Below are 21,647 nucleotides of genomic sequence, written 5' to 3' on the forward strand. Positions count from 1 at the left end.
CCTCAAACACGTGGAGACACCTGTGCTAAAAAATACATGGGAGATATACTTTGCATATCTTCTAATCTCCCATGTATCTCAGGTGTGCGCCTTTTTGAGCGCAGTAACTCACATGTTTCATGGTTGGTTTGAGGCGATATCGATACATACATATACCTCTCACTAGGATTCTCCCTCTCCAGCAAAACCCACATTTTAGTGTCTGGACGAAGCCAACAACACCTTTAGGCATGACCCAAGTAGCCAATTGTTAACTACAACGGAGCTCGGTGAATCAAACGCCCCACAATGCCTTAACGTGAGTGGCCCAAAATGTCACTAGGATTTGTGGGGCGTTTTCAGGCTCCGGAGGTGAGTGCCAACCATGCTGACTGCGCATGCCCTGCAGTTTGGTGCCTTAAAGCACGTGGTCGGACACATCACAAGGCCTTTACACAGTCGCCGCAGTCTCCAGCTCCACGCTCAGCTACATTTTTCATTCAGGCCTCACCAGTATATGTGGGTTATATGAAGTGAGGTGGGAGGTATATGTGGGTTATGTGAAGTGAGGGGGGAGGTATATGTGGGTTATGTAAAGTGAGGGGGGTGGGGGGGCGGGAGAGAGGTATGTGTGGGATATGTGAAGTGAGGGAGAGGTCTGTGTGGTTATTGGAAGGCTTGGTACGTTAGTTACTGTAATTAGTTTTTTCTTTTCAACCTTCCTTACAGTATCCCCATGGTGACAACGAAATTGTTAGGGACAGAGGAAGGAGTTTGGTGGTTTCCCATCGTGTTTGTGTTACCCAGCTCATTTTATTGAAGTGAACCTAGTGCTATTTGTGACAGTCAAGTTGGCTAGGCTAGCTTCACTACCAGGAACGTTGATAGATAGATAAAGTGTAGCGAGCACGCGCATTAAGTGAAACTTTTGTGTTTTGTCACTTAAATTGTAATTATACTCTCAAAAGTCTTTCATTCAATCAAAAACAAAATACAATTGCCGAGACAAAACACAAAGAAGTTTCACTTGGAACGCGCGTGCTCGGCACAGAGACTTTTTTTTAGTAATATGTAGTACTGTAAAATAGCATGGTATAGAAGTCTTGCCATATTCCGTATTCTAAATAAAGAGTACATACTGCATCCTCATAATAAGATAATTCTGCTTAATACATATTTCCACTTATACATGTACAAACAAAAGAAAGATCATATAATCAGCTGTGAGTTTCCTTAATGTGAAGATTACTCCTGCGTCCTTCTGTGTTCGTGTGTGCGCGCGCGCTGAATGTTGAGGGCATCTCAACATGCGCACGGCCATGGCCGCTTCCGAGACTATGCATGCGCTTAAAGGAATGGGCGCTTCTGCGCGTCGATGGCCGCTTCAGCGCATGGGAGTGTAAATGTGGTTATACATTTTAGCTAGCGGGGGTGCAGGAGCGCACACTAGCGTGCACACGCCTGGCAGTAACGGATTAGTCTCCATGAAGCAGTTTTAGTCCTATGAGATTTTGGTTTGTGGTAGGTGCCAGCAAAGAAGTTTCACTTAAAAAAAAAAAAAAAAACATCAATAGCATTACAACAGCAAAAACAATTTGTGCCAACTTTACAGCGGCAGGAGTATCCCCCCACCCCTCCCCCCCCAAACCAAAAAAAGGTATATAAGTGGCACGAAGAATTCAAATGGCTTGTACATGACATGTATTGGTGCAGCAGCAGTGTGTTCTGTGTGTCTTCAGTTTCCGCGTCTATGTGACATGTCATCTCGTTGTGTTAGAATACATTTTTGTATTGTATAGCGTCGATAGTGCACGCAGCACTGTACATAGAACCTTTGCAGGCACGTGTCCCTGCCCTGCAGAGCTTACAATTTATTATTTGGTGCCTGAGACACCGGGAGATAAAGTGACCTACCCAAGGATTTGAACCAGGCTCCCCTGCTTCTAACGCAGTGCCATTGTTTTCAGAGGCCTTTACTCGCCAAGCTACATTTACATTTCATAACATATCTGGGCCCCATCTCAAATGTTGAGGCACCAAATGCCCAAGAAAACCCAGCACACACTCCTGGCGAAATATATATATAAAAAAATAAGAATGGGTGACAATAGGTTTCACCTTTTGCACATGCTTCAATGTGGCATATTACATTGTGAAAAATAAGCTATTTAACCTCGTTCAGCAATGAAGTAAAATAGATTTGACATGCAAATTAAATGTTGATGTGCAAAATGAGTATACTAAACATAAGCAATGTAAAGAGTTTGTGAAGCACATTGCAGATTGCACACGGGAAGGTGTTGTGGCAGATGCCAAGAAATTAGTTCTGTTCAATAATGTTAGATGGTTCAACAGATAAGTCTACTACTGAAGTAATTATATATGCAAGACACTTAACACATTTTTAGCAATAGCTCCCCTGCAAAACAATATCAAGTTCTCAGCAGCATTGACAACGAGTTTAGCAAATGAGGCTTAGATTAGAAGAATGGGAAATGACCTGTAGGTCTCGGTACTGATGAGGCTGCGTCACCGATGGGTGCAGCGAATGGATTAGAATAAAAAATGTCCAAGGGTGCCAAGCACCTAGTAACAGTACATTGTGACGCTCATAACCTGCAAGTACGCGTTTTAAAGTCTGTTAGAGATGTACCATTTATTAAGTTGATTGTTTACTCACTTTTTACATTTTAAAACCATTGCAGTAAAAAGCAGAAGGAACTGGCAGACCGTGCACAAACCCTCAGTGAGAAAGTCGTAAAGCTGCAAAAATTACACAGTTAACTGGGTAGCAAGCCAGGGGGAACCATGAGAGCTGTATTAGTAAAACTCGGTTTACTTGGGAACACACTTACCTGTGACAAGAATAGCGATTCCAGTAAAGCAAAGGGAGTATTGAAGACTTTGAAGCGTGTATCATGCTGCATGCTTCTTTTGGACTTTGTCAGCGCTCAAAGAATGCCTCTAGGCTTTCAGAATGCAAATATATTGTACTTTTCAGTCCAGAAAACATGCTAGTTAACGAAACAAATAGGCCTGACAGAGCTGAAAGACGGCTCAAGTGCAATGGAGAATGCACGCCTCCAGGAGTTTAACAGGGAGGACAGATCTGAAGCAGACAGGAAGATGCTATCGGAGGATGGAATGAGAAGTCTGAATGACAGGTTCATGAACTTTGCTACTAATGATCTCGCAAGCGCTACAAACGGTTTATAGATTCACTTGGCCAGAAGAACTTTTAGAAGGATTTGGTGTGCCTGCTATTTAACAGGGGCTGGTAATGGCAAAGCCGAGCAGAATTTAAAGCAGCAAAACACTTTTGTATAAGATTGAAGCAGGGGGTCTCGGGAGCTGAATCCGATTAATTTCAGCTGCGGGGACCCCCGTGTTCGAGATACTTACCTCCGTAGGGGTGCCTGCATCTCTGTGGAGGTCAAATGTCCAGGTCACACAGGCCAATAGAAAGACCCAAGGGATGACATTATGGCTTCCTATTGGCCCGTGTGACACTGGATATTTAAACGGCGCCATTTCGTTAGGCACACGAGTTCCCTGGCTGCAGAGATACCGGCACCCTATGGTGGTAATCATGGGAAGGGGGACCCGAAAGCTGAAATTAATGGGGGTCAGCTCTGCAAATTGAATAGTACTGTGAAGGATAGAATATGGGTGTCATATCTCTATATTCTGAAGAAACCACTCGTCTCCATCTTTATATCTGTTTGCTGTGCTTTTTTACTAATACTGTTTTCTATCCGAGGTGACTGTGAAATTCCGCTTGCACAGACTCTCGCCCACGCCCACGCAATAAGGAAGTAGCAAAGTGACCTAAAGCCGACTGATTACAGAGAAAACGAAACATAACTTCAGAAAGCAAGGACACACGGCATTCCTGTGAAACTTGCATCAGCCGACAAGACCCCCGCCCCCATTGTGCCTTTTTTCTACTAACTAATGTAATAATTGGATAAGCTTTGCCGCATAATAGGTGTGGCATTGAATGATTGGCTAGTGTTAGCCTACTTTGATATAAATAGATTGTAATACAAAAACTCGGCAGTTCCTGTGTTGCCCCCGGGGATAACGCATGTACTGAGATTGAAGCTGAACCTTGTGTCAGAGTCTTTCTTAGTGAGCTAGCGCATGCATGATTGAATTTGGAGCAAGTGACTGAAGAGAGAGAGACCCTGATATAGTGAGATTCACGACCTCATTATTTGGCCCCAAATCTGTATAAACTGGCTGGAGTCCCGTCCTCGGGGAGATTGCAACCCAGTCTATGGTCTAAAATAATAACTGAATCCCGGGGAACGCTGGAAGACAAGAGTCTCCTAGAAATGTAAATTGTTGTTTAAAGTATTGGATTTACCCTCTACGGGAAGGTTGCAACCAAAAATGTTGAAAGATAGAATCCAGGCATGTAAAGGAATGTTGAAAGATGGAGGATTGTGGGAGAATGCTGAGAAATTTTTGAGTGTGGCTATTGAGCTTCAAAAGGAAGGTTTCACTGAAATAGAATGTGGAGGGAAAGATAAGAAAAGTTACTGTTATATGAAAGTACCCGAAAGTGACAAAACTACACCTTCTACCCCTAAAGTTAACCCTCCCCCTCCATATCCTCAAAATAGTCAGAAAAGTCCTGAGGTGAGATGAAGGAAGAGTTAATGAGGGTTAGACTTGTGAGTGTTGATTAATGGAGAGAAACAGGTGTGTGTAGCTCGAGAAAGGACAGGATAGCATAAATTTGTAGTGAATGAAGTCAGTGAAACTATAAAAGTTCAAACAGAAGGCATTAAAAAGAACTGAGTGGAGGGAGATAGCATGAGCGTGTGAAGTTATTTGTGTGTTAAGAAGTTATATAAACCTCAGCTATATAAAAGCCTGTGGGTTAATTTTTGAAAGGCCATAAAAAATGTAGTTCTTAGGGCTCTGGATAAAGCTCCATGTATTTAAACTTTAAGCAAAAGTTCCAATCCAATAATTATTATTTTTAAGGAAGAAGCTGTGGTGTACCGTTATCTTATCTTTTCAGGGTCAATTGGCGAAACGCCCAGAAACAAGATGGCTCTTTGCCCGGAAACAAGTCTTATAGAAATATTTTTTCTTTAGTCAGATGAATATGCAGAGTGTCTTTAAAATTATAAAGCTGACCATGTGCTCAGCACTGTGCAAAGAGATTATATAAAGCAAGACATTAGTGTGAAGTCTTATACAAAATCATTTGTCTATTAACTGAATATGTGATGTATGTTATAACTTTTAACCATTTATTTTTTCCAAAGGTGTCCGTAAACAGTGGTTATTGTAAAAATTGCTGTGTAATCTAGAATGGGTTTACCAGGAAGTGGTGAATTTGGTAGTCATTTGTGGGGGTGTCTTGTGCATAGGGTTAAATATAGGGGATACATAGTTTCAAAAGCAGTTACATAAGTGAATAAGGTATGCATTATGTAGAAGGCATTTCAATTTTTTAACAGAATCGTTACAGTGGAGTGTTTGGGGTAAAAGCCAGATAGGGATTGGCTAGGGAAATTTGTATGGGTAAAATAATTGCTTAAATTGGGAGGGAATATTTTTCCATAACAGTGGATAGTATTGGGAGAAGAGAGATTGGCCTGTAGTTTGAGACAGTGTTTTTTGTCCCCACTTTTGAAGATTGGGACAAACTCTGGTAGTTTCCCAGGTCTTAGGGATATGGCCTGCAGACAGGATAGAATTAATTATGGAAACAAGTGGTTAGCAAGGGATGAGGCCCTAAAGTTTCAGGAACTTAGATTATATCAAAGTCAGGTTCACATTGGCTACTTAGTTTTAATTTGAGGAATGAATTAGGAACCTTAATAGGGAATACCTCTGTCTATATGTGGATGCTAAGACAGGAGTAAACACATTGATACAAGAATTGATTCCTAGGTATAAATTATCTCCCTATGAGACACATATGGGATGACTTATGACTATCAGCAGTCCAAAGGAACGAATTAAGGACCATGTTATTGGTAATAAAACAATAAGTTGTATGCAACTAATACATTTTTTGAGTCTCTCTAGGCAACGTTGAAAGTGCACCTACTCGAGATGGGGTTAATAGTCACATATTCCCTGCGCAAGCATGCTTTTCATCTCAGGTGAAAAGGCCTAAAGTAATCACCAATACAGCAATTAAAGCGGCAGAGTAATTTTCCTGGACCCAAAGTACAGTAAAGCTCGTTCCAGCTCCACCAAACGTTCCAGCTCCACCAAAGACCAGAGTCACCTAAAGCACAGCCGCATCAAGTTAACGTCTTGCCGAGTCAAAACTCTAACCGTTAACCAACGAGGAAAATAAGACACCAGGCTAAGGCCAGGTTTTATCAGAACATTTCCTTTTTTCAGAGACTCAATATTTTTATTCTTTAGAGTGTGTTAAGTTAGAAATTTAAGGTGTATGTAGAATTGAGCCTTGATGGGAGGATTGGTTTCCTGGAAGCGTGGCTTGTGAAAGCTCTTGTATGTGTTTTGGCAGTACTCATCACTCTCTATGTATGTGTCATGTGCAGCAAAACTTTGATCCAGAAGTGTGTTGCACCTCCACCAAAAGGAGGGGGTCACCCAGGGGCGTGTGTCAGCCACAAGGAAAGGATCATAAGTCAGCCATGTTGACCATCAATATTCTGAGTGAATGATGTATGCAATGCGTGCAGGGTGAGGATCATGCATTAGCTTCCACAGATACCAAACCCCCTCAATTCTCAGTAATAGAATGTTGTGATGATTCTGAAAATCCAAGAACAGGTTCAGATTAGGCTTATGGCCTTACAAAACAGAATTGCTTTAGACTATGTTTTAGCTTAAAAAGGAGGGGTATGTGTTTGATTAAAGACAATGTTGTGTTTATATTTCAGATCAGTGTAGCAATGTGCAGCATGAACTAGATTAAATACAAGAGATTCAAAAGAGGTTTACAAAGGGAAGTGACAGATTATCACCCTTGGGGTTAGGTGAATGGCTTAGATCACTTGGAGCAATTTTTTTTTTTTTGAATGTTTTGATGTGTTTGGGGGTGTTACTTGTTGTCATATATGTGTGTGTCACGTGTTGCAAAGGTATGATCCACAGGTGTGCGACCCCCTCCCCCATTCGGATGCCACTCTTTACAGATGCCAGAAAACAGCAGTACCGTGAAGAAAGAAGATGCTGACCACAGTTATTCAATTCATCAAAAGACATATTGGCCGCAGCGCCTTACGAGACTATGACAGTGAAGGGCACGCGCCCTTGTCCTTTGAGTTATCCCTGGACTATCATCATGAACTTTATTCTCAAAAGCTATGTTTTAAGAATAAAAAGGGAGGGAGTGACAAAGTGAGAATATGACGTAAGGGGGGGTCTGACATAAGAGCACTGGGATCTAAGCAACCATTTTGAGTCAGCATCCATCTTAGGTGCCTGATATTGTCTATTGTCTGTATGAAAGTTGGAATGAATGTTAGTTTAAAATACATTTTTTTCTTCTGAAGTTCCAATTGATATTGAGCGGTTCAGCTAAGCCAAAAACCTTGAGAACAAGAGCAATGTGCCAATGTTATGAAAATATGCCATTACAAAAACGAGAGAACATAAGACCAGTCCACTATAGTACTCTGGAGTGACAGGGGTGACCAATCAAGTTCCCAGACCCTAGTTTGTTTGTCGGTAGGGAAGGGACTCCTTGTGTATGTTCTGTAGGTCTTCGAGTTTAGCGAGCAAGCAGTTGTCGGGGATGAGAGAAGCTCATGAACAGCCGACCAACACCCTCAGGTAGTTTTTCTAAGGTTAAGATTAGTCATAGGGAAAGTATATCCTTTTTGGTTTAGTTTTTTAATACTTTTATAAGATTATGTTTGTCTCGTGGTTTCTAGGGGGGACTGTGAAGGATAGAATATGGGTGTCATATCTCTATATTCTGAAGAAACCACTCGTCTCCATCTTTATATCTGTTTGCTGTGCTTTTTTACTAATACTGTTTTCTATCCGAGGTGACTGTGAAATTCCGCTTGCACAGACTCTCGCCCACGCCCACGCAATAAGGAAGTAGCAAAGTGACCTAAAGCCGACTGATTACAGAGAAAACGAAACATAACTTCAGAAAGCAAGGACACACGGCATTCCTGTGAAACTTGCATCAGCCGACAAGACCCCCGCCCCCATTGTGCCTTTTTTCTACTAACTAATGTAATAATTGGATAAGCTTTGCCGCATAATAGGTGTGGCATTGAATGATTGGCTAGTGTTAGCCTACTTTGATATAAATAGATTGTAATACAAAAACTCGGCAGTTCCTGTGTTGCCCCCGGGGATAACGCATGTACTGAGATTGAAGCTGAACCTTGTGTCAGAGTCTTTCTTAGTGAGCTAGCGCATGCATGATTGAATTTGGAGCAAGTGACTGAAGAGAGAGAGACCCTGATATAGTGAGATTCACGACCTCATTATTACGAATTTTAAGTCTGGCCAGAAACTTGCACAAAAAGATCTGGTGACCAAAGCTGCATCAAGAATTGATCGGTTTCTTGTCGGGAAATGGGTTAGAAATGGTGGTCGTTTTGCCAGTATCAACAGTAAGTTGTGAGAGGCTTCAATCAAATGAATCTCCCCCCAACCCCCCCCCCAAAATAAAGTAATTCCAACCTTCATTGGAAGTGGAAAGCCAAAATGATCTAATGATCGTTACATTAAATGGAGCATCTCTTTAGCAGTTTGAACCAAGAAAGGCAACAGATAGATGGTTCTTTGGTGCCAAAACAGGTACACGTCCAGATACACTTCGTAGGTGCACAAGCACCAGCACACAAAAAGTACACACACACACACACCACACACACACAGTATCGTGGAGAAAATGAAGTGTAGGCCAGTAATTCATGAATAACTTGTGGTGGACTAGAGACTTTTTTCCTTGACTTGTGAATTCTGGTGGTAATTTCCCTTTATATTTTAGAAATAAAACACAAGAATACATGTGTGCATCACAATGTAGGTCACGGATACTTAAATAATAAAGTGATTCAATGTAGGACGGTCCATACTAGGTTCGGAAAATGTATTAAGTCCATGTTCAAAAAGGGACAGTACACTAATCCCGAGAAAGCAGACTGATTGCATTGTAACATTTCGGAGCTTCAGGCCTCACCTGCTGGAACTCAGCGGTCAGCTCCTGTTCCTGGATATTCAGGACGTCTCTCAGGTGGTCAGTGTGAGCAGCCGCCTGTCTGCGCAGCTGAGTCCTCATTTCAGCTTCCATAACGTCTTGGACTTCTTCAGCCTGCAACGTTAGGTTATTAAGCACGTGAGGTCAAGTGACACTGCTGATTTCTAAGAAAATATACTGTAGGTCTCTCCAACATTCACATTTTAACACTCCATATGGATACACTAAGTTTGTTGCCATTTATTCAGAATGCAATATATTCTTAGACAGGACACTTGCCAGAAGAAAAGATTTGATCAGGTCGTTTATTTATTTTTTAAAGTGTACTTATACCTTCAAACAAATGCTTACTAAAAAACACAACAATTTTATTAACAAAACCATCCTACACAACTTTTTAATGTAATTTTTAAATCCATTTCACATCCCCAAACAATACAACAACCTGCTTATTCCAGCAATAAGGAGTACTGTTTGATTGCAGGTTTTAATCTGTTTTACTGCTCACAATATTTCCCTCCCTACACGCAGTTTGAAAATGTGCCTTTTTTGCATTTTCTCTTAACACCATTATTTAAAGGTCCTTATTACTGTTTAATCTACTATTAGAGTATCCAACATCTCCGTTAGATATTGTATTAGTGACTGCAGAAAGTGCCATTATATGGGTGCGGGGGGGATAAACGTTAAAACATTGTCAATGGTCTATTCCAGCGGTGCGCAAAGTGGGAGGCGCGAGACTCGCTGCAGGGGGCGCAGGGTTTACAGAGGGCCCCTGCGCGCTTCCCAAAAGGCTTTAAAATTAATGCCAGGGGAGCTGCAGGGACAGCTCCCAGGGGAGCTGCAGGGACAGTAAGTAAACCTTACTTACCTTGATTCAGACCCTCCTGGTGACGCGTCGCCATGGCAACGCAGCATCAAATAACACTGCGGGGTCATGTGACGTCACGTTGCCATGACGGGACGTCATGACGCAAGGATGTCTCAATGAAGGTATGGGGGGGGGGGGAGCGCGCGGAGAGGGGGATAGACGGCTGGGGGAAAAGGTTTGCGCTCCCCATGTCTATTCTACCAAATGTATACACAAGGACGTTCCACCTATTCAACCAACGCGTAAAAGTAAGACTTGCAAGACAACAGCATCATAAAACCATCATTTGGTTTCAAATATCACTTCATTTTACAGTTGGAAGCTTCCAATTGACACGAAGTTGAAAACTTTCCATAACATTAGTTATGCAAACTGCTTAGCACTGTGTGCATGAAATGAATGCGCTCCGTTACCTTTTTGTCCTGCTGCAGCCGGATCTCTGACCGGTAGTGCTCCAATGCCTTGGACACTGCAGATTCAAGAGCCCGTTTATCCTCCAGCTTTTGCTTCTCCAAGGCGCCCTCGATGTGCTGCTGCTCCCTGACTCTGTAATCCGCCAGTTGCTTGTGTAACTGATCAATGCGACGGTGAGCATGGGCAATGAGAGAGTTCAAGTCGTCCATGCTCAGCTTGCCAGCTGTATGAAAAACAGCGAGTTAGCAAAGAAGTAACTAACTTTAATGGCACCGTGCTTCATATAACAAAAAAACAAAAAAAAAGTGAGGCGTTTTTCACGTCGCCAATTTTGGTTAATTGAACTTACAGCCTTTGCATTTTTTTTTTTAAAGCATTAATTTAGTGTTGAGGCACAAGTTATAAATGTAATGAATGCGGCGAAAATGGAAAATGTTATACCTGAACAGATTACATTTCCATTTAGTTCACATACAGTATTAAGACATTGGATCAATATACTATAAACATATATAGCGAGTTAGAGCAGGGATGTTAAACTACAGTCCGAGCCTTCCCCCCGTGTCACATTTTCAGGATATCCCATCCTCCAAGCAGGTGGCTCAATCAGTCCCTGCTTCAGCGTAGGTGGCTCAATTAGAGGCTTAATCTTTGATTGAGCCACCTTTGCTGAAGCTGGGATATCCTGAAACCCTGACCTGTTGGAGGTTTGAGGACTGGAGTTGAGCACTCTTAAGTTAGAAAACAGAGATCGGACTAGAAATATTTGTCTTTTGATTTTGTTATCCCATATCCGATTTCTCAATAACTGCAAGCATTCACTTCCTATTTCCATCCCTAAAGAGCACCTTTAAAAAGGGCACGTATGCCAAGTCTTCCTTGTTGTTTCCGTCAACAGAGACATGGTTTCAATCTACTCCTGCAATAGCATCAAGTCCAAAGATCTAAACAAGTCTACAAATGTTTTTTTTTTTAGGGAAATTTAGCTCACTGCTCAACGAGCAAACATGTAATGTAGTTGACTGCTAAAAACCACTGTAGTCTGATGTGTAGTAACTGCTTTCTTCTTTATGTACAATTTGCACATATTTTAATAGATCTGCTGCCATGTTTGTTTATTTTTTCTAAATTAAGACTTTTTACCATTCTTAACTCAATTTTCCTACTTTTATTTTGTGTTTGTTATGGGCATGACCTATTACCGAGATGTCCCACTTTTGATCGCATTTCCGCCACGTGTCAGCTACCTCAAGATAAAGTACATTTCACTCTTTGATACAGGGTATAGCCAAGTTTGGCGAATTACTAAACAAGAATTGGACGCACACCAAGGAAGGTGAACCCCACATACAACATAAAATGTGATCTTATGAGTGACATGCATAGTTAGGCAGGAAGTAAGCAAGCTGCACTAGGGATTTGCAAACTGAATTCAGAGTGAACCTGTTTAGTTACCGTCATTCATTAACTTTGGTGTAGTCAAAGAAACCAGAAACTAACAACTCACCTACATCAGATATTTCTGAAACAGAAAAGGGAAGGTTTGGAAAGGTTAATGCAAGTCCATTTAAGCAAATGAATAAGGCATTCCACATGCAGTAATGCAAGAAAAACATTCGCCCCCACGCCTCTAGCACCCAAAGATTTAGCACAATTAAAGAGGAATACGGGTATCTGTTAACGCAAACATTCAACGTAAAAGTATAGCTTTTTAAACCTAGAACCTGGGTAATAGCAATAGAGATCACATACTTCGTGTAATGTTTTCCCCAGCTACGAGGTAATGAAATTGGCCACAGAACGTGCGGTTAATACAGCTCCCGGTTTAGTTTGGGGTTTTTTATTTTTAAAGAGAAAAACAGTAATTACAATAGGGAGAGGATGAACATGGTGTTTACACCTATATGTTTCCACATCCCAGGTAAGCTCTACCAGTGCCAGGCACTGCATGCGTTTTGTACCAGGATAGGTCATCGCAAAAAAAGCATTAGTTACACATTTCTTGTTTTTTAAGTTACCTTTTGATGTGTAGATCACAATTGTATAAATCCAGATTAGATCTACAGGCATACCCCGCATTAACGTACGCAATGGGACCGGAGCATGTATGTAAAGCGAAAATGTACTTAAAGTGAACACTCCCTTTCCCCCACTTATCGATGCATGTACTGCACTGCAATCGTTATATACGTGCAGAACTGATGTAAATAACGCATTTGTAACAGGCTCTATAGTCTCCCCGCTTGCGCACAGCTTCGGTACAGGTAGGGAGCCAGTATTGCTGTTCAGGACGTGCTGACAGGCGCATGTGCGAGCTGCTGTTTGCCTATTGGGCGATATGTCCTTACTCGCGAGTGTCCTTAAAGTGAGTGTCCTTAAAGCGGGGTATGCCTGTATTTGTTTTAATCTAAGATTGTACCATGTTGATTTCTGAAGTATAAAAATGAGGAGAATATACTCCGTGCCTGTAAGGATTTCCATTGCTATTATGAAACGATGGATTTCAAACATTTTGCTTAATTCAGCAGGTCAAGTCCAAATCCAACTTTGTATCATATATTAGAGATACTGTTAAAAATATGCGCTTTAAAGCACAATGGTAAATACAGAAGAGCATGCAATCACTACGGCTTTTACCAAACACGCAAGCAATCCTGCAGTGATTCCCATTAAATGGCCATGAGAATTTTGAAGAAGTACAGAAGTTTCATGCTAGCCAGATTTAATGAATACCACAATTATTTGAAATCATTTTTTTCTCAGATCTAAGAAAAGTAAAAAGAAGTGTGTAACAAAAGAAAGAATTGACATATAATGCATTTGGGTGCTCCTAAAATCTGACGTGAAAGGCTCTCTAGAATAGTGCAATTGGTTTCCTTGTTCAAGAAAACCTCAGCTTGCTTAATATTTCTGGAAACGGGAAGAGAAATCTTTGAGAACGCTGAAAGAAAGGTTTGCATGACTACCAGGTTTACCACCCGTGGGTGGGAAGACCAGGCAACTTTGCTTGTTGAGGGTCCTGTTTAACAAATGGCAAGAGCACACAATACGATTTCAGCTTTTATTTTTAAGGCACCAGTAATCCAGAGTTAATCCTGCACATACTGTGGTCATATCACATTTTGTGTTTGTCTGCCTAGTGAAACAGACAGTAGGAAGTGGTTTTATGTCACAGACCTGATTTGTATTGTGTGTATAGTCATTTACTGCTCTGATACATATTAAAATAGTGGTTTCCTAATTTTCAATATGGCCAATAGGTTTTTGGAACAACTTTGAAAAGCCAACTCAAAAGTACAACAAATCTCAGACTATTAATTAGGGGCCAGTTAAGGGACCATTGTATTGTATGTCTTTATTTATAGCCTCAAAAATGTACTCAGCGCTCCAAAGAATACAGTACAGGGAATTATAATAATACAATAAGAGTAGCAAAATCAGACAATAGTAAAGGAAATCCCTGCTGCTTACAATCTAAGTGTTATGATGGGAGACTTTCAGAGACAGCAGGTGAGGGAATAAGTGCAGTAGATGGCAGTGCTTGGCCACAATGGGTGGTAGGAGTGACTGTGGGTGTGGGACAGCAGCCATGAGTGCAGGCTATTGGGATGCTTGATTTGTGGGACAAGTTTTAAGGTTGGTCAGTATTAAAAATCAGAATATCATAACTAAAGTCAGGTAAAAACACTAATGATCCTCAAGTCAGACATTGGCTGAACTGGATTCTTTGATCGCTTCTTTAAGGCAATTCTCACAAAAGTCTTATTTTCCAATGCTGGCTTGTCACAAGCCGCACAATGTTGGTTCTGTAGGTGCCCTGGACACTAGCCTCCTGTTGTAGTCCTGGAGTATCGATATGAATATCAAAAATTACAGCCATCTCTTTTACAAAACAAAAATCACAGTAGTACCAATACTGTCGCCATGGGGCTTACCTTGGGAATTTAATAACACTACTACTCTTTAAAGAGCTTGTATCCACGGTGTATCCTGGCTAGGGTCTGATGAGCTTGCAGGTTCTTAAGGAGTGCCTATATAGTGAGGCAGGCTTGCAGCAGTTACACCTTACTTTGCAGCACTAGAGCAGGCCTCCTAGCCTGTGTTGTACTCTGCACGTCCGTAATCCTTCTGCAGAGTAGCAGGGCAGCGACAGCTCACGACAGCTAAGAGTTTAAAACCTCTGTGCTTTTTTCCCCTCCGCTGATGTCACCGCGACCTCTCTTACACGAGATCTCCTGCTATGCCGTGCGCTCACATAGTCAGCGTCTATCCAGATTGACATGCAGACGGGCCTAAGGCCCGGGCGCCTTCGCCCGCGCTGAGGCGTGCGGAGGCTGTGGGAAAGTGGGTGCTTTCCCTGGCCATGGTCGACGGGCCGTGGGGGGCGTTACGGAGCTGGTTTGCCCTCATTGTGCGAACAGCTCACGTGACCTGCGTGTCGCGCCAAGAAATCAGTTTCAACTGATTTCTTGCGCAACGCGCACCCCCTCCTGCTTCCGCCCATACGGTCTATGTGCGTGATCAATGCCTTAAGGCAACCTAATCGCACCCCATGCGGACGCCTCCGCACAGTCTCCCATGACATGGACTCAGCCTAAGAGGCTTCAGGAACGGTGAGTTTCAGTGGCTATTTGCAGCGTGGCCTTCCGACTGTCTCACAGAACAGCAACTCCTTTGAGTGTGGATGTCCGGGCTTCAACTAGACCACTCCTGTGGTTCAAATACAAAGTAGTCAGGCAAGCCCCCTCTAGTACAGAAAACACACCAACCTCTACCTCAGCTAGGAAGGACAGGAAAAAAAAAAAAAAAAAGACTAAATTGGGAGGAAAGGATGGGCTATTTACAGGTCCTCCTGCAGGTAGTTCTGCCCTGTCTCTGCTGGAGGTGAGAGGGGATCATAACCCATAGCTGATCACTGCCATGAGGACAACCAGGGGTGGGGTGGGGAATTAAAATGAATATACAATACCCACCAGATTTAAAACAAATATTGTTTTTACCCAATATATAATCTGTGTAATTCGTTCCCTTACATTTAAGTGGGACTGCACCTTTAGCAAAGCATGTGGATGTAAAATGACCTGCAAGGAATAGTCCTTGATGTCTCCCGACTGTATACACAGATCACAGGGGGTTACTTTGGTACATCGCCATAAAAGGAGCAGTCCTTGCTGTATGATGAAAGTGAAGGACAGTGGCATTTTTAAGAGGTTACATTTAGATGATTGACACTCGATAAGACTGTTTTCCAGTCCTCCAAACTACAGGTGAATTGTTGTTTTTGTTTTGTACAATAACTATGAAGCCATCATTAGTCAAAACCAAATCAGAAGTAGTTTATCTGCTTGAATTCAGTGGACCTGGTGATAAGTGAAACATGAATTTCAACAGGATGCAAAGTGATACAATTGTTGCATGATTGCATCTTTCCAAGGATTCCAAAACAGAATATATATACCCCGATAATACATATTTAGAATCCTTGGAAAGATGCCATCAAGCAACAATTGATGTATAAACACACACAATTATTTTTTTTTGTAAATCTGTTATGTGGAATGTGCCCCCTTTAAAAACGTAGGGAAGCTCATGATGGCATCAACTTGTACAATAAAATCTGATGTTTCCAAAGCATGAGATACAGAATAATGCCCTCAGACTGGCCAGAGCACTGTAATATAAAGTGATGTAGACTTACTTAGTCCCTTCCAGCCAGGCTGCACTTCAGGAGTTATACTGTCCAGTTCGCGCTGAAATTCATCCCTAGCCACCGCCACCAGCTCATGATACTGAGCTACTATTTTAGCCTCAGATTGAGCAGCTTGCACCTAAAAAACCAAGAGGCACAGTCAGACTTCCTGGCAGATAAAAGCTTGGTTTTTGCAAGACAAACCGAATACATGTAAGGAAAGGCCCCATGTGAATATTATAAACAGTACAGACTATTAGGATGTGGAGTAAAGAAAGGGGACACCCTCTGCCCTTACTCTTCTGTAATGTACAATGCTGCAGTAATAAGTAGCGCCATGTAAAACTGTTATGTCTTTACTCACAAGTTTGTATAAAGTGTGAGTGAGTATTGCACCTGTAACATGCAGTTCCACCGTTAAATTATATCTGCTGCACCTGGGGGATTAACAGATTTGCAATATATAGCTGGCGGAAAAGCCTTGATGATCCATCAGTGAAGAATATTCAAATGCGCACACACATCTCATCACAACTATTCAGGCATTATCCAATTTCCACAGACGCAGTTAAGGCTTAACACGTACGTGAATACTTGAAACGATGCATATCTTCCCACATGCTATAGTTTTATGTATAACACACCAGCCTCAAATCTTCGTTGTGCAAGAAGATTATGAAGTCACCATGTTTGTTTTTTGGGGTGTTTTTGTTTTTTGCATAGCACCAAGGGGTGAAAGAAAGCCCAATGGTTTTACTTGATTGTTACAAAGTAATTAACATGCCATGGTCTCAACAGTTTCATTTTAAGCATACGTTATGCTTGCAATGGATATGTATCGCAGTCTCCCAAACAAAATTGGGTTTTATTTAATCAAGATTTGCCAAAAACAGAAAATGCCAGGATCACTTCACATAAGAAATGTAAATTAAAAGGCATAAAATATTCACTTTTTTAACCACGTTATCCAGGTCAACAATCATGTGGTGCAGGTTCTCCTCAGCTGAAAGGATGTGAGGTTTGGCTCCATTGATGGGGTTCTTCTTGGATGTATCAATCACACCTTGCATCTTCTCTAGCTCCTCCCTAAGTAACAGCGCATGGAGACAGTTAGTTGTACATCGCTGGATAGTGAGGGCTCCTTCAACTACATCAAGTCTGGAGATTTTGAAGGCATATTCATATGTCAAAAATCAATTAAACATCTAATATTAGAATGTCAACTGGGAGTTCTGTAGCACATACCAGCTGACTGGGAAACCAGTGGGACCCTACAAAAGCACTGAACCGCTCTACTGAGCCAAAACAGATTGAGGTGGGAAAAGAATTGGAATAGGAAGGACTCTTAAAATAGGAAACAAGAAACTCCCAATTGTATTACTTAAAAGAGCTTTTTGCCTTATTCTATTCTAAAGATGGCTGCTGAGCAGTTTCCGGTCTGTAAATCACAATTCACAAATTCTGGTTGGCTCACTGTCATTTTAAGATAAAATACTGGGACATTGGATGCTAATATCTGCTGCACAGTGGCAGTTCTGCCCTCTGGGTACCACAGGCCAAGGGAGGGGGTGGGGGAAGAGGGGGAAAGTCATCAGGAAGACCTTCCGCCAATAGCAGAGATCTAGATATCTTACAGCCCGTTTCATTTTTTTAAATTACTTTTTAAATACACTAGGAGACTTTTGAGATCTAAACAACAATACATATAACCCGCCATCATTTATTTGATATTACAACCTTCAATTAATGAAAACTGTTACTTTTATATAGATGAAACTATGAACAATAGAAAAGGTGACTTGTCACGTTGATGGTAATAAGGACGCTGGTTGGGATGCAGTAGTTCTTCGAAGGTGAAAGATTTAGGGATACTGTCTTACAAGATTGCACATCACTTTGTTGGAAATACTTTTTTTTTTTTTGCACAAATATAAAAAGGGACCCCTTTACATTCACCCGGTGGTTTTTTTCTCTCTCCCTCCCTCCAGTTAATCGTAAAGGTCGCTGCCTATAGTGGTTTGGCTAGTAGGTATATTAGGGGGTCGGACAATGGCATCATATATGGGCTATGTTCCCCACCTGTCCACAGGCCCTCCAGCATTGATCAGAGGTTTCTGGGAAGAGCTGCTTCAGTCTCGATGACGTACCATTGGTAGATTATTTTGTACAGATTTTCATTTGTGACCGTGCAGATGGAGGTTTTGGCCACATTATCCCATATGTCTTCCCAGTCCTCTCTGTCAATGTCTATCCCTAAATCATTGGCCCATTTATATATCTATGGCCAGGTGTATTCCCTGCCAATTCGATCCCTGCATAGATCGTTATTAATCCCTTCTTATATTCTACTTTTCTGCATAGGGACTCGAAGTTGGAGAGGTCCGGGAATTCCAATTTGAGATAGAAGGAAATTCCTTATCTGTAAATATTGAAAGAGGGGTAGGTCCGGGGCTTGGTAGGTCAGTCTGAGACTTGATAGTTTCCCCTTATCTAGGCCTCCTATTGTTCTAATATTTTTGTCTTTGAACTGGTTATAGTGACCTGTGTCCATTCCCGGTGGGAAGTCTGGGTTACCGAAGAAGGCCAACAGCTGGGACACATCTGATGCGAGTTTGAATTTAATACAAACACCGCTATTCATATGCATGGACTGTGTCTCCTATTGATATGGCAAAAGGAACTTTATTATATGACATTTATCGTGATTACACGAATGAGGCGAACTCTGGAGCACAGGATTGTGAGCAGTGTATTGCACGGTGTGTCTACTTTGCGAGTTTGCATTGAGCCTTGACCTTAGCCCATATGCCCATGGTAAATATTGTTGGACCTAGTTCTGGTCCCCTTTGACTTAAATCTTTTCCCTGTGTCAACCACAGTGAGGCTGGCAGCGAGCGATCCTTTGTGTAATTTGTTTGTATGCCCACCCAGCAGAATTGAGCTGGGTTTGCATTCCATAGCACCATTTGGCTCAGTTGGGCAGCATAGAAGTATCTCTTTATATCTGGTACCCCTAGGCCCCCCCTTGAGGCTACTAACATTGACCTGGCTATCCTGGGCCTTTTCCCTTGCCAGATAAACTAAAGTTGGAAATACATTTCTACACTTTGCTACCGTGAAACTGTATTTAAAAACATACAATACCACTTAGGACCAAGGTGAACTAATTCCACCGACCTGTTTAAGAGGACTCACCTAGATAATGAATACATCACAAATGGACACAAGTATTTAAAAAAAATGTTAAGTTAAATTTGGGAGGTGTTTGATTTCCTCTGGCTGCTCCCTTGTGGGATATCACTGTGTTTGTACAAGCAAGTGCTTGTACCCCCAGACTTGCCCATCCCCACCTCCATTAACATTATTGCTTCTCTTACAGTGTGGGGAGAAGGGAAAAGAAACCACTTGATTGACAAACACTTCCCCATTCACAGGCCCCTAAGAACATTGTCAAGTGTGTAGCTAAGCCACCGAGACAAGTCTAACGGCTACACACCTTTGCTATTGACTGAAGAAAAATTGTGGAAAGTGACCGTTTTATTGAAGTAGCATTTTGCAGATGTCCTAATTGACTCTTCTGACCACAGCTTTACCAGTTTTGCTTTCAGAAACGCAGTTTGGTATCCTGGAATAATTTCCGTTATTGTCAGTGTGTGTGACTAGGTATGTGCCACCTTGGGCTATGCATGCCTGGGGTTCATACACCTCAGATTTAGATAATATAACAGAATACAAAAACTAGTATTTAGAATATACCAGTCTGAATGTTCCTACTACAAAGTGATGGATACTTACTTTGCTTTGAGAAGAGCATCAGCTGCCTCATCCACAGCCTTGCTACGAATCTTCAAGGCATCTTCTAATTCCCGCCACTGCAAAGACTTTGATTCAGCAGGGATCTATATAAATATGTTAAACCAAATTAAATGTATGTTCTAAATTTTTCAGATAAACACCAACCTCACAATAACATGGCCAATCATAAGCAGGGCTAGTGGCCCGGGAACGTGCCCGAAAGCTGTTCTGACACTTATTTTAGCAGCCGAACAGCGTTCTGACAGGTCTCCACAGGAGGCAGAGTGGACCCTGCAGCCAGGGGAAGGGTTTGGATGAAATTCCCCATCGTCTTCAATGGTGATGTTTGGCAGAAAAGTGGCTGGATCTCGTAGCATACAGTAGGGGTGCGCACTAGATTTTTCAGGGGGGGGCGGGAGGGTTGGCCGGCAATTGCAGAAGCCACGGGCTCTTCCCCAAGGCATTTAAAATAAATGCTGGGGGATCGTGTGAGGCCTCTGCAACCATCCTTACCTTGTCTTCAGTGATGCGTCGCCATGGCAACACGACATCAAATGATGCAGCAGGGTCACGTGACCGCCGCCACGTCAGACGCCGGAAACAGGTAAGGGAGGTGGGTGCGCGGGGGGGCGCAGCGGGGAAAGATTGCACAACCCTGTCATACAGAATAAGTCCCTAAAGCTGTCAGCACACAGGAAGTGGGTAAGAAACACATAGGAACATTCTACCATCCTTGAAGCCAAAGAAATCCAATGATCAGACTGGTGAACATTAGAAGTCTGTAGGACAGAGAATATGTATAATTTCTATTAGGAATTTACCTGGGATTCATCCATAGCGTCCTTCAGTTTCTGAGCATGGAAATGCACAGCCTGTACTGCCAAGTCTTGTGCTGTAATCGCTTGTAATGTAACACGTGCAGTGTTGCTTAGGGCCTCCTCTAGCACTGCTGCCAAAGCTGTTCCGGGAAACAGAATATACACACACAAGTATTCGTTTTCATTTCTTCATTACTATAATGAACGTATATGTGGACTTAACAAAATACGTTAATAAAAATATATGCAAATAAGAGAGTCCGAAAATAACCTCTGACTCCGTTTTAAAATATTTGAGAACACGGCTTTCCTGGATAAAAATCCCATTTGCTTTTTCCGCATGCAGCATACTTTTGAAGAAGCAATAATACCTAAAAAACACTGTTCAGTTAAGGACTTGGTCAGGCTAAAGCAAACAGCATTATGTCAGGTAAAGGGACAAGGGATTTTATATTTATGGTTGATTCATTATGTCCACAGGTAGTGTTGGGACCTGCATACTGGTCATACCGTAACTTGGCTGCAGGCTTATAACACTTTGGCCAAACGGGTTAACTAAATGACCCTTATTCAGAAGAATACTAAGATTGTTAAATACTTCAATGTATTTTGCCACATTGGATGCAGCATTGGGTATTTTGTTGTATACATTTGGCCATGATCAGTAGCACTCCTTTTGACACACACACACACACACACACACACGGTTCTGGGGTTAGAGCTTGCAGGGACTGTGTGCTCATTGATTAATTATGTTAACTGGAAGTGAAAATCTGCACTTATCTTCCTACCTTTTGCACCATGTAGTTATTAGGTGACCATGTATCAGTCATATATATCCAGCTCTCTATGTATATGTATACACACACATCTATACAGCTATAAAATAAACAAATGGTGCTTACCAATGGT

General features: G+C 41.9%; 1 protein-coding gene across 3 annotated transcripts in view; it reads right to left on the reverse strand.

The window, feature by feature from the left end:
- IMMT (inner membrane mitochondrial protein) overlaps positions 1-21,647 on the reverse strand; it is a 43,216-nt gene that overhangs the window by 2,913 nt on the left and 18,656 nt on the right. For 2 of the 3 annotated variants that reach the window (XM_075571655.1, XM_075571638.1), the window contains 7 exons: positions 20,739-20,875; positions 19,918-20,021; positions 17,073-17,208; positions 16,132-16,261; positions 11,941-11,955; positions 10,433-10,656; positions 9,131-9,262 (listed from right to left, as the gene is read on the reverse strand). In XM_075571655.1, the coding sequence (XP_075427770.1) occupies positions 9,131-9,262; positions 10,433-10,656; positions 11,941-11,955; positions 16,132-16,261; positions 17,073-17,208; positions 19,918-20,021; positions 20,739-20,875 (878 nt within the window). The remainder of the gene's footprint in view (positions 1-9,130; positions 9,263-10,432; positions 10,657-11,940; positions 11,956-16,131; positions 16,262-17,072; positions 17,209-19,917; positions 20,022-20,738; positions 20,876-21,647) is intronic. The other variant, XM_075571647.1, reaches the window with a different exon arrangement.

This window comes from Ascaphus truei, chromosome 1, assembly GCF_040206685.1.
Source record: "Ascaphus truei isolate aAscTru1 chromosome 1, aAscTru1.hap1, whole genome shotgun sequence".
NCBI lineage: Eukaryota > Metazoa > Chordata > Amphibia > Anura > Ascaphidae > Ascaphus > Ascaphus truei.